We start from the raw sequence: 12,842 nt of genomic DNA, 5'->3' as shown, positions 1-12,842 counted from the left end.
TTTTTTTTTTTTGGGTGCATGCATTGTTGGGCGGGGGGTGGGGGGTGGGGGGTGGAACATGAAGATGGATAATTCTGTTATCAAGTATTATATGGCATCAGGATGCTTTGTGTATCTGACAGGCCCGCCCACTGTTTCTGTTATTTCAGTCATGGAAGCATAGGAAGCTGACCCCATAGTTGGGACAAGGGTTAGATGACAATGATGATGTAGGAGGCATAGGAAGGTGGTTTTGATAAAGATTTATCAGGCATTTTTTTCGGACTTGGGTATTGATTTCTGCTGGCAGTTAATCTCGTGGAGGTATAAAGAATTTGATGTTAAATGAGAGTTCAGTTTAGTTTGGGAAGTATAGGATCTTGGACCTTCTCATATCTAAGAAGAATACTGCAGTTTGGAGCAATCTCATGAGGCCAATAGAGCATTTGACTGGGGACACAGACAATAAGATGATAAATATTCTCAGAATCTAGCAAAACCTTGTTGGTTTCTCCAATAGAGCATTTTCTACTGTTTGTTATGGTTCATTTTTGGCTTTTTAGAGTTCTTACCATGGGATTTATGGACTTCCCACACTAGAGAGTTAAGTTTCTGATGACCAAGGACCCAAGCACAAATTTTTCATCTCAGTTCATTAAGGTAATAATGGGAGACTTAGGGGGTGTTGTGTTCAACAACATGGTTCTGTTTTTGAAAACAAAAACAACTGCCAATTCAGCAAAAAACAACATAATTTTGCTGATGTGACAGTTTTTTTTTTTTTGTTTTTCAAAAAACAAAACCAATCATGTTGTCAAACACCACTCAAATAGGGGTGGGTGATGGGCTGTTGAAGGGGAGGAGAGTCAGTGGTTTAAGAGGGTCTCAGCTGATGAAGATGCAATAGCTATTGAGATGGGGAGTTCGCATGCATGTGAGGAATCTGAATCAGGTGGTTATGATGAGTCTCCATTGGGTCATTTGTTAGAGTTGGACAGAATGGTGAGGGCTTAGAGGCCCACTGATCTCAAGGAGATTGAAAAAATCCGTTGTGCTTAAAATTGACTTCTTTTTCAGTGTTGGCACTTGGCAATAAACCGGATTTTCATCAGGAAGCTGAGGAAGATGAGCACTAAAAGCAAGGATGGTGTGGAATGGTCAATAGCAACAGGACAATGGTCTATACTATAGTGCAACTTAGGCTATTAGAAGATGCCTGGGATTAGGCATGTGTAGGCAGGAAAGATCTCAACTCCTACTTGAAAAGCCTCCAAGAATGGAGAAATGTATTCGATGATCTTTTTTCTTTTCTTTTTTGTAAGGGTGGGGTGCACTAATCAGGTTCTAGATTTTTTTAATATAACTTGATGTGGAATATCCTGAAGGGAAGGATTCTTTTTTAATAGATTCTTCAGTCCAGACTACACAAAGAAGGTGGAAAGAATAACAATAAATTTGGGAGAAATTGGAGGCTTGCTTCAGTACGTTCTATGGTGTTAGGATAAACTAAGAGAATAGTTGTCATAGTGCCCTTGGCTGGGTGCCATACCTAAATGCCTTGTTTATAGAAACTAGGTCCACCTAGGCGACTAAAATAACAAGGCTGGAACCTTATTACAATATCATGCATATTGCTACGTCTTAGTAGTATGTATGCTACTAGATTCTATATGTGTGTGTGTGTGTGTGTGAGTGTGTGTGTGTGTGTGAATTATACTTTGTTTTAAAGTTTTACTATTGAAATTTAAAAGATCCAAAGGTTTTGAGAAGAGGAAAAGGAGAAGAAAAACAAAAAATTTCTAATACAGAGGTTTCTTTCCTTTTTTTTTCATGCTCTCTCACACATTAAAAAAAACTGCAGCTCCACCCTTATTCTTTTTCTCTTTTACTTACTCTTTGACTGTCTTAAATTTTATCATATAAAATTATAATCATTTTTAAAGTATTGTAATTAATATAATTGGAATATTATTTTCCTAGATATGGTGATTTTCCATCTTTTGAGAGGAAATTTAATGTTATTAATAAAGAAAAATGCTGTTTTTCTGATTAATATGTATGCTGAATTGTATACAAAACTACGAAACCAGGTAAAACTTGGGAAATATTGTTAAAGAAAAAAATAAAGTAAAGATTTACTGAATTTTTACATCTAAAAACCAATTATGACCCCATATCTTACTTTAAGTGCTGTATCTTTTTGGTCCTGGAGGAGGAGAATCATTCTATGTGACTTGTAGGTTTACATTTGATGATAGAGGCATATGTATTTATATCTTGCACATGGTTCTAACTCATTAACCATACAAAACCATGTCTAGGGGCCTTTTACAATCTTGGCATTCTTAATACAATCATCTCACCTTAATTATAAACAAATGCATTTATTAAAAATTATCAACATAGAGCCTTGTTCCAACAATTTGAGGTTGGCTAAGAACATATTTATCAAAATAGTATAGTACACTTTCTAATTTTCCCTTTAGTTTTCAAGCATTTTTCTGTTGCTACCAAGTGATGACTGCTTTCCATATGCAATTTTATTGAAATCAGCTTACTGAAGAAATTATAGAGACAATAAATAATTATTCAGGTCGTGTCCCTCCCCTCTTGTGGAATAACAGGACAAATCAGCAACACCAAAGTTTACTTTGGATAAGAAAAAGTGGTCAATGGTCAGAAGAACCTTAGTATGTTCATCCAAATTGATACACTCCTTGGAGAGCATATGGAGCAAGGTTCAAAATATTGATATGCTAAGAAACAGGAATTTGTTTATTTTAATTATTTTGTGTGTTAAATTTTGACTAGACGTACCCACTGTTATAATATCAAATAAGAAAGATAAAAAATAAAAGAGTATCAATTGATTGAAACTTCTGACAAGTTAAATTTTCATATTGAGAGTGTTGATACTTTGAACCTTGATCTGGAGAAGGGTGGGGGGTAATGGTAAAAGACTGGTAGGGTTGTGTTTGAAGTGGGGAATGCAGATTAGATTTGGTGAACTTGAATATTGTTTTTTGGATTTCTGCAGCGTTTGCAGTTATTGATGGGTATATTTTGTGATTTTTGGGGATGAAGAAATTGGAATGTGCATTTTGCCTATTTTCTTTGGATAGTTTTATTTTTAACAAAATTTTACTTTATTACAAAAAACTCTTTGTTTGATCCATTCATCACTGAGGTTTTAAAGCCTTGTTTGGAAATATAAATGGGTCAGTGGTTTACATGTAAACCAACTACTGTTGACCTTGTTTGAATGTTTGCTCCATTAATTATGGTTGATATAATAGTGTAGAATATAGGCACATCTTTAAGTACTTAATACTTTTATCGGTTTGGTGGACATAAATTGTTATCAAATGTATTGGCACAAAGTGTAAGGTGGTTTTTCAGTGTAATCATAATTTTGTATTAATAAGACTACTAACAGGTTGGCTTGTAATCTGATGCATGTGAATTTAATGAATCAGGAGGGGAAAAACAATGTCCAAGTGAGGTAAGGTGGGTGGCAATGATATTTTAGTGGTGCTGACACCTTAACTACGGATCTTACAGAAATACTCAAAACTCCTTGCTTAAACCATAGGTTATGTTTCTTAAAACTCAACATTCTTTTAATCATAAGGATTCAATAATCATTCTGAATTGGTATGCCCCAATTATCTGTCTCTTATTAAGAAAGATATTCGTTATTGCCATTTATTTGTACGAGGCATCAGTAGATTTTAGTAATTCATTTGAGTAGGAGACCGGTCCTTCCTCCTTGTGTTGCTTTAACTGAAATTCTCCTTGCCTTTCTTTTAGGTGCAATGCGTTATTAAATTGAAAATGATAGATGTCTACTTTTTTTCGGTAAGGAGTGAAACTTGCCGTCTATCTACATTTGCATGCTCATACGCTGGTTGTTTGTTGTTGGCATACACTTGATAAGCCTCTTCACAAAATCAAGAGGAGGTGAAAATTTCAATAGAAAGAGTAATCCCTGATCCAACCTCTGTTGAAAAAGCACCAGCTTGTTTGGTTGCAATGTCCTGTGTCCATCCTTACTCTACGTTCTTCATGATGGACCAACACATAGTCCAAAGTCCAATGGCTGTAGATAAATGTGTATTGCCAACTCAGCCATGTGATTATTCTTATATTATCATGAAGTCCTTTGTCTGAGAGTTGAGTTTATGTTTCTGTTGAGTGTTTAACTGTTATGCCTACCAGCATTCTTGTGTGTGTGTATGTGTGTTTGGCACAAGTTAATTTCTTTGTATTATTACAAGTTATAAAGGGGATATATTTTTATTAGAAACCAGGCACCTGGGGATCATCATCTTGTAAGCCTTGTCCCAACTATATGGGGTCAGGTTACATAAATCCTGTTTTGCCATTGCATTATGTTCAGTGTCATATTCATTGTTAAATTATGGGCACTTAAAATTATTTCTTATTGCATCCAGCGGAGTCCTTTTCAGTCTGACTCCAACTCTTCTAGCTCCTTCACTTGTGACAGATTAACTTAGCAGGTGCTGTAGATGGTCTTCTGTGCATGTGACAAAACCATTTCAATCTACTTTTTCTTATTTATCATTTTATTTCTAAACTCATCCTTACTAGTTTTACCATTCATTCATCTATGCATTTGCATTACTGCCACTTTTTTTTTTTTTTTTATATGCCCAACACTATTCCATACAATATAGTTGGCCTTACCTATGTGGCTATTAATTGTCCTTTGTCCCGTGAAGAATTCTCCTCATAGACATCTTTCCTTATTGTTGAAGATAATAAAAGAGATGAGTACAAATAAACACTGCAAGATTCACTGTCACTGCAAGGGAGAATGTGATGCAGTTTGTCTGCTGTCCGTTCTTCCTCCCAATTTCATCTCTGTTGTCCATTTTCAACCCTTAGGCCGTACATATTTATTCTGTTCATACATTACCCAACATAAAATTGTCGTCCTAATGCAAATGAAATAATAACGTCTTAATACAAATGATTAGAACGTTTGAGAGAGGAAACAAGTGCATGTGCATCTCTATTTTCATTAGCATTTCCGCCAAAGAATCCACTTGATGTAGTATTAAGAAAAACATAATTTCATTTCATGCTTCATTTTGCCAATTCGATCCACTTGATGTAGTATATATGCTTTTGGTTGTCTTGTGCGCGTTTATGAAGTTTGTTGCTCTATTTCATCATGCGTGAGAAACTGCAAAAAATATAGTTATTGTTAGATGATATTAACCATCATTATTTACCAAATTTGTTCCTTAAATTGTCAATTATTCATAAAGATGCTAAATGGCTAGTTTGTAAATTATAGGATTTTCATCACCTCCCTCGTGAGAAAAGCTTGGCTCTTTAGAGAAAAAAAGAGGAGGAAAAATAAAAAGAATAAAATACTTAAAAAATACCCAAAGTTTTCATAAATTGACTTAAGTATACCTTAGTTTATAAAAAGACATTTTCACCCTTAATCAGAACTTTAAATTTTCTAAAAGAACCAAAAAGACCCATATGTTATTTTTGCCTCAGAGAAACATCACCATGCCACCACTGAACATAACAGAGCTGGCAATGAAAACAAAAACAGCTCATTGCCACACCTCTTTTTTCGCTCCCTCTCTCTTTCTCCCCCTCTCTTCTTCCTCTTCCCTCTTGTTGCTTCTCTGTTCCTTAAACTTGCAACTCACCATCATCACTGAATTGCATTTCTGCTGTTACCCTCAACACCAGTTCCCTATTTTAATCTCCCCCCTCTCTATTACTTTATCCATCTACTAGCCTTCTATCTTAATCTGAAAACTGTTGTAATTGCAGTTGCAGAAAATCAGAAGCAGATCAAGAAATATTGTTTTGAAAGAGTAGTATTCTCAAAGGGTAAAATAGGATTTTTAAAATATTAAAACGGTTTCATGAAATGGAAGAAGAAATAAGGGTATGTTTAAGTTCAATGAGTACTCAGTACACCCCACAAGGTATATACAAGTCTATTTACAAAACTTAGGATATGTAGTCTTTTATCCAAAAAAAAAAAAAAAGCTTGGACTATTTTGAAGTTTAACACACATGACGTGTTACTGAGTGGGATGAGGTTTGGATGATAATGACACATGAAACTTCAAAATTGCCGGCCCAAGGTTTTTTGTTTTTTTTTTTTCAAATAGCAAAACTTATCCCTTCACTAGTGAGTGATCAAATCATTATCATCATCTAAACCTTGTCCCAACTATATGGGGTCAGCCACACAAGTCCTGTTTTGCCATTCTGTTTTGTGCCCATATCCATTGAACCTCTGATTAAATCTTTATCGAAAGATTTACCGGGAAGAGATTTAATCAATCAAAACCCATGTGAATTTAGATGAATAGCAGCTGACTGGGTAATCACTTTTTATGAAAACAGTTGATTGGTTACAAGTATATCCCATATAATGTATCATCGTATCAATAGTAAAACAATATCTTTGTAAAATATTAAGGGCCTACTTTATTGTTGTTATCTTTCGTACTTACCTGTCAACAATGTATACTTCTCATACTTCTTAATTTGTTATTTTTTTTTTCTCTAAGACGCAGTCGTAATACATGCAGAATGAAAATGGCATCTAAAATTAATGGTTATCAATTCTCTCTGCAGCTCCATTGTCCAGCCAGCAAAGATGGTGGATTGTGGGAATGTTCTTTGTTCATTGTATTTGATCCAATTATCGAACACAATACCACTAATTAGCACACCATGAGAGAAAGAGAGAGAGAGAATGAAAACAAAATGCCATAACTCCATGTTGGTCCCAGCTATTTGAGGGGTGCTGAGAAGGATGCAGTGCATACGACCTAACCTTCCTTAGGTACTTTCTTACACAAAGAAACCCGCTTAGGTCCATGCTTCTTATTCTTATATGCTTGTCAGCCCCAGATGCCAGATGGCTCTTACACAAGGAATGTAAATGTATTGTTACTCACTTCCAACATTCACCCCAACTCTCGTAGAAATTCATGAAATGTGTATATTTTTATATGCACTGATTTTTTTTTTTTAATCTATGTCCATAAAACTCATCAGTCTCACACAAACACAACACAGTGATGGTCTATTTATAGAATGTTCCATCACTTGGCAGGTGCTAAACATGGTTGATATATTAATGGGATGGTGACCATTTGGAGATTGGAAGGGCCATGGTATTACGAGTAAACACTAAACAGAATATGGAATTCCGTGGAGTACTAGTTGATGTATCCACTTCTTAACCAGATATAGAATGTGGTTCTTGTTATAGAATGAATGGCTGGACCAAGTAACAAGCCACATGGCATGCCTGTAGCCTCTCCTCCTCTATTGCTACACTTTCACATGGCAGTGGAACCCCTCTACTAGGATAGGCTGGGCTAAGTATTTGGTGGGTCCCATTTATTTATTTTTATTTTTATTAAAAGGGAATATATATATATATATATATATATATATATATATATATATAGCCATAGCTAGTCAACAAGTTTAGATGAGATGAGATTCAGTATTGCCACATTCTATGATCCTATCCAATGAACCAACAAACCAATGGTCTACACTCTCCCTCCCCTCTCAACCAAAAGAAAAATGATTCCTTACATATCCAACTAAGGAAGTCCTTTTCTTTGACCTTTAGTTCATCACCAACGAAACCCACCCAACAAAGAATCTGCATCAACAGCATCGCATTCACATATTGGGTGTTCATTTTATGGATCTTAAGTCTGGTCTGCAAGATATTTTAATCATCAGAATCAGATAACTAGATTAGTACTGCGTCAATAGGGACAGCACTAGCAAGTAGCAACAAGCCAACAACGACCACTCTCGTTGAAACCACCCAAACAGCCTTGTCTCAATGCGCTTGATATTTAATAGAGGACAAAAACAACAGCTTGATCAATCAACTTCACCAGTTATCAAAAAGCGGTTTCTCTTCTTCATCACAATATAAATTCACATTCTGTTGCAAGGAATAGTGGTGGTTTCACCATGAAATATGGTTACGGTTACAGTTACATAGTGACAACAGAGAGTACAAAGTGGGAAAAAGAAAGCAGAAAAACTGAAAAAGCAAGAAAACAAAAACTAAAAAAAGGATATGTAAGATATAAGAAAAAGCTATCCCTTTCCTCTTCTTTTTCCCATTCTATGTACCTTTATTTGGGTGTTTTATGCTTGTTCACTCATTCTACATTCTTTTTTTATTCTTTTTTTTTTATTGGGGGAGGGGGACTGCGTAGTATGACTTCCATGAGCCGAGCCCTACACTGTATTGACAGGATCAAAACTGGAAAAAGTAAAAGAAGGGAGACAAAGAAAGAAAGAAAGGTCCTAATAACACCTTTTGATTAAACCAACTGGATTTCCAGCTTGGTTTGTTGCACTGATGAGATTGTGTTTATTCCATCATCCTCAGTCCCCATTTCTTCTGCACGGTACGTTGAATGAACACCATATAGTACATAGAACAAGGTGACAAGACAGGCCCACATTCCAAACCTTTGGAAAGCCCTTATGTTTAGCGTAGTCATGAGAAATACATTGAGGAAGATTGACGCAGAAGCCGGCCATGGCATAAGTGGAACTGACCATTCGCTGGGTTGGCCACTGCGGGAGATCATGTAGTGGAAGACGGCAGTAATGGCAATCAGAGTCCCACTAAATAAGGCCAAGCCCCACCATTGTTCCTTGAACTTCCATGACATGGAGAAGCCAATTGAACTTGATGAGAGGAGCAACAGGTAGACGAGAGTGGGGAGTGGATGGTTGTTTCCAATGACAACATACCGACGATAGATCAGAGCGTTCCCCACCAGATAGAAGACCAGGAGTGTGCCGATGGAAATCATCTCTAGCACTATTTCAAGTTCTGTGAAGAGTGCAATTGATGCCGTGCACATCCCTGCGCCACAGAAAGAAAAAGATTCATGGCCTCACTTTCTTTGTTTATTCCTTCTTTTTCTTTTATTTTAATCAGCAACTTCCCACTAACGATGTGCAATATTATTTCTTTTTGTGTCACTCGGCAAAAGGGAAACCAAAGGACAAACAAACGAGATTTTTGGTGATAAGAAGAGTATATTCTTGTTTTAGAAGCCTGACCTTACATCATACATACCGGTGATTCTGAAAAAAACAAAATGAATTAATCCGTTCCTTCTGATCATACATACAGTAAATTAAAAAGGGATAAAAAATAGATAAGGCCTAGCTGATTATCTATAGAAATTATATTGTCAAATGGGAATCTAAAAAAAATCATTTAATACTAAAACCCAGCTGCCTGATTCTATTCTTAAATGGGGAGAGGAAATCAGTATGAATGGTTACAGAAAATCCAATATTCCTTACCTAAGGAGAGGGTGGCATTCAAAGGGGTGCCTGTAGAAGGGTGCACCTTGGCCAACCAGATGGGCACGAGCCTAGCCCTTCCAATAACACAAAGGTATCTGGCTTGGCCTAGCATAGCCACCAGGAGAGAAGCAACGATTCCCAAGCTTGCACCAGCGCCAACAACATTGCTTGCCCATTCCCAACCAGCCATCTTTCTGAAAGCCAAAACGAATGATGCTTCTGTATCCGATATCTGCGAATCAAGAAAAAGATGCCTTTTTCTTAGTGACGGACTGACAGTGCACCAAAAGCCAAAGGGAGATCGCCCGTCCTAGTTTTACTACTTTTTCCTAAGCCCACCTCTAGTAATGTTCTTGTGGAATCTGATATTGTAATCTCCATGCCTGAATAAATTTATGAAAGTTGAATCCTGTGAGAACTTACCTCATTGTAAGGGATCATCACGCACAAGGACAAGGCCATGAGACAATAAAGTGCCAAAACGATGACAACAGACCCAACGATTCCCACTGGGAGGTTCTTCTGAGGGTTCTTTATCTCTTCTGCCAAGGTCGATACAGTGTCGTAGCCAATATAGCTGAAATAAACTATGGCCGCTCCATCAAGAACACCCCTAACGCCAAAAGGAGTTAATCCATCTGGGTGTATCAAATTCTTGGCACTCCCAATGTAGAACCCAGAAATAATAATGAATCCGAAGAAGACCACATGAAACACTGTCATAACGAGGTTAAACATAGAACTTTCCTTGGTGCTGCAATCCAAAAGACAAAACCATCACACACACAATCCATTCATCGTTCAATGACTGAACTAACAAAGCCATGCAGTTCCAAAATCAATAAATCCATAGATGAAGAAAGAATTGAGGAACCCACTTGTCTGACAAGAAGCGCCAGAAAAGCAAATAAGAACATAAAATAACCAAAGAAAAAAAAAAAGAACCAAAAGGGTTGTGAGGGATTAGGGATCAAACCTATAGCATAGACAGAATGTAAGAAGAAGAATAACAACAACAGCTGTGAAATCCAGTCTATTATAACCCTCTGCTAATCCACCCACTTTAAGTCTCCATGAATCCGGATGAACTGCTCCCACTGTACAAGATAGATACGCCGTGAAACTTCTCGCCACGGCGGCGTTTGACAAGACATACTCCATTAGTATATTAGCTCCAGCGAAGTAACCCACGAACTCCCCTACACCAATTCAACAGAAACAGAAAATAACAGAAGAATAAGAAGAGCAACAAATCAACTTGTCCAATCCAACAAACTCATAAAAGAAACTGAAAAGATGAGAAAAACGCAACACAAGAGTTTCACTGTGCACGATCGTATCCATACCAAAGGTTATTCGCAGATAGCTAAAGGCGCCACCGGCGACCGGAATCTGAATAGAGAATTCGGTATAACACAAGGAAGAAAGGAGAGCTGATACTCCGGCAATGATATAAGAAATAAAGACAGCAGGACCGGAGATCCTGGCTGCTACTTGACCAGTTGTGACGAAAACTCCAACGCCCAGCATTCCTCCGACACCGAGGCCTACCAAGTCGTACCACTGGAGCTTTCTTTTCATGTCTGCTCCTGACCTCAACCTTACTTGGTTGAGCTCCTGGTCTGGAGTCCATGTCGCAAACATTCTTCTTTTAAGCTTGTGGGGCGTCTGGTGAAGGTCTTGGAGATATGTGGAGAGAGAAGGGTTGTTTACTGGAGGTTGAATGGCCGCCATGGTTGCAGCTCCAATGGCTTCTTCCGTTTCCATGCGAGGGGGGGTGAAGAGGTTTAAATATCCGTTAAGGATGTCAGGTCTCGGACCGGTCTGAAGTCCGGATCTGCCGGTTCCCTACTAGCTGTGTCCAGCGCTACATCTCCAACAGAATTTTGCCACGTGTTTAATAGTTGTGCATCCGGTTCGTGTACGAAATGAACGGAAAGTGAATTCTTTTTCCTTTCAAATAAATAAAATAAAATTAATTATTTTCTCTCTCCCGAGTCCCCGACTCAGAATCCCCCAAACCCTATCCAATTCAATTCTCCTCTCTTTTCCTTTTCCTTGATCCCCATCCCCTTCCCTTCCCGCTCTCTTCTCTCAGCTTCCACACCGCCTCGCCTCTCTAACCTCCGGCGACCGCTGCAGAAGTAAACCGAACGGAAGAGACGAACGGCGAACCACCTGGACAGAGAGAGAGAGAGAGAGAGAGATCTATATTTGCGTGGGTTTCAATTCAAGTACTGGATGCTTCTGTTGCGCTCTAATCTTCTTTAGAAAAGACTTCTAAAATGAGAATATCAACTGCTTAAATAGTTTTGGGGAAAAGGTAAAAAAATAAAAAGAAAAGCGATTGGACAATTGCAGTGGAACAGTTCAGAGAACTGGGCCATGTGAAATTGTCCTTCTCGAGCTGATTACACCTGCGAGGAAAAACAAATGAAATGGGACTGATTGTTGCAATCTGCTTACGCGGATTAACTTCTTTTGGAATTGGAAGCTGAGAGAAAGAGATCAGGAGAGAGAGAGAGAGAGAGAGAGAGAGGGAGAGAAGGAAAATAGAGGAAAGAACGGCAACGGAGGTTGGGATTGGGGTTGGGGAAAGCTTGATTTTTTTTTTCTTTTTATTGTTGTGCCCTCAGAAGCACCCGATTGCACCTCGGTTTTCATTAAATTACGCGTCTGTCCCTCAATTAAAAGCCTTGACGTGAGAACAAGCATAAAAAATAAGGTCTATAGCCCAGGCCTGGTTTTAGCCTTTTAGTAGGTCTATGACTTTAAATATAAAGTATTAAACATAAACATGTGATGTTTCATATTACATGGCATATAATATATGTTTTAGATTTATGTTATACATATTTGAGGAGAGGAGGTCCTATGGTATTTGTCTTTTAGTGATGGCATTTTGTTGATTGATGAGACTAACGATTAAATCTAAAATTCAGTGTATGGACAAATACCATAGGAATAAAGAAGGTTTTAAAATAAGTAAGACTAAAACAAAATATATGATATATATATATATATATATATATATATATATATATATATATATTGTAAATTTGGATACATCTATGATTGAAGATGGAAAGATAATTTAATATGATACCTTTCATTACTTTAGTTCAATAATTTATAATTAGGGAGAGATTGAAGAATATGATAATTATAAAGTTAGAGCATAATGGGTAAAATGAGGGCATTCAATAATTTATAAAAAAAAATTGAGGCCAGTAGTGTTGTATGACCAAACTATTGGGCATTCAAGAAACATGTCCAAAAATTGAATGTAACAAAAATGTATATGTTAAGATGAACAATGGGAATGGGTAAAATATGAAGTCATTGGAAGGAACCTTAGAGTAGCTCCAAATCCAATAGGTGATAAAATGAGAGAAAACGCTTTGATCACATGAATGGAAAATCCATCTATGACACCTATCAGAAGTTATCTATTGCAAATTGAAGGGCATTGGTTGAAGTAATAAGAA

At 37.2% G+C, this 12,842-nt stretch overlaps 1 protein-coding gene and 1 long non-coding RNA gene across 2 annotated transcripts; one reads left to right on the top strand and one right to left on the bottom strand.

Moving 5' to 3' along the window:
* Positions 1-57: 57 nt before the first annotated feature.
* Positions 58-4,350, top strand: LOC148880600 (uncharacterized). Its single transcript, XR_016104609.1, has 2 exons — positions 58-3,571; positions 3,790-4,350. It is a non-coding gene; the product is annotated as an uncharacterized LOC148880600 (long non-coding RNA).
* A 3,563-nt stretch (positions 4,351-7,913) lies between these two features.
* On the bottom strand, positions 7,914-11,623 carry LOC148880599 (cationic amino acid transporter 7, chloroplastic-like). Its single transcript, XM_088962553.1, has 5 exons — positions 10,701-11,623; positions 10,331-10,553; positions 9,778-10,108; positions 9,352-9,586; positions 7,914-8,902 (listed from the first exon to the last, which is right to left on the bottom strand). The coding sequence occupies exons 1-5, from the start codon at positions 11,119-11,121 to the stop codon at positions 8,349-8,351; spliced, it is 1,764 nt and encodes a 587-aa protein (XP_088818679.1). The 5' UTR covers positions 11,122-11,623; the 3' UTR covers positions 7,914-8,348.
* Between the last annotated feature and the right edge of the window lie 1,219 nt (positions 11,624-12,842).

This window comes from Nelumbo lutea, chromosome 1 (assembly GCF_056320005.1).
Source record: "Nelumbo lutea isolate HS-2025 chromosome 1, American lotus-T2T, whole genome shotgun sequence".
NCBI classification, from domain to species: Eukaryota; Viridiplantae; Streptophyta; class Magnoliopsida; order Proteales; family Nelumbonaceae; genus Nelumbo; species Nelumbo lutea.
The sequence above is the reverse complement of the archived record's forward strand: the minus strand, read 5'-3'. Positions and strand labels throughout refer to the sequence as shown.

Excerpts from the sequence above, each read along its gene's own strand:
- LOC148880599 (XM_088962553.1), bottom strand. The coding sequence starts at position 11,121 with ATGGAAACGGAAGAAGCCATTGGAGCTGCAACCATGGCGGCCATTCAA. Across the intron at positions 9,587-9,777 it reads TGATGATCCCTTACAATGAG|ATATCGGATACAGAAGCATC; the intron begins GTAAGTTCTCAC and ends CTTGATTCGCAG. Across the intron at positions 8,903-9,351 it reads GAATGCCACCCTCTCCTTAG|GGATGTGCACGGCATCAATT; the intron begins GTAAGGAATATT and ends TCTGTGGCGCAG.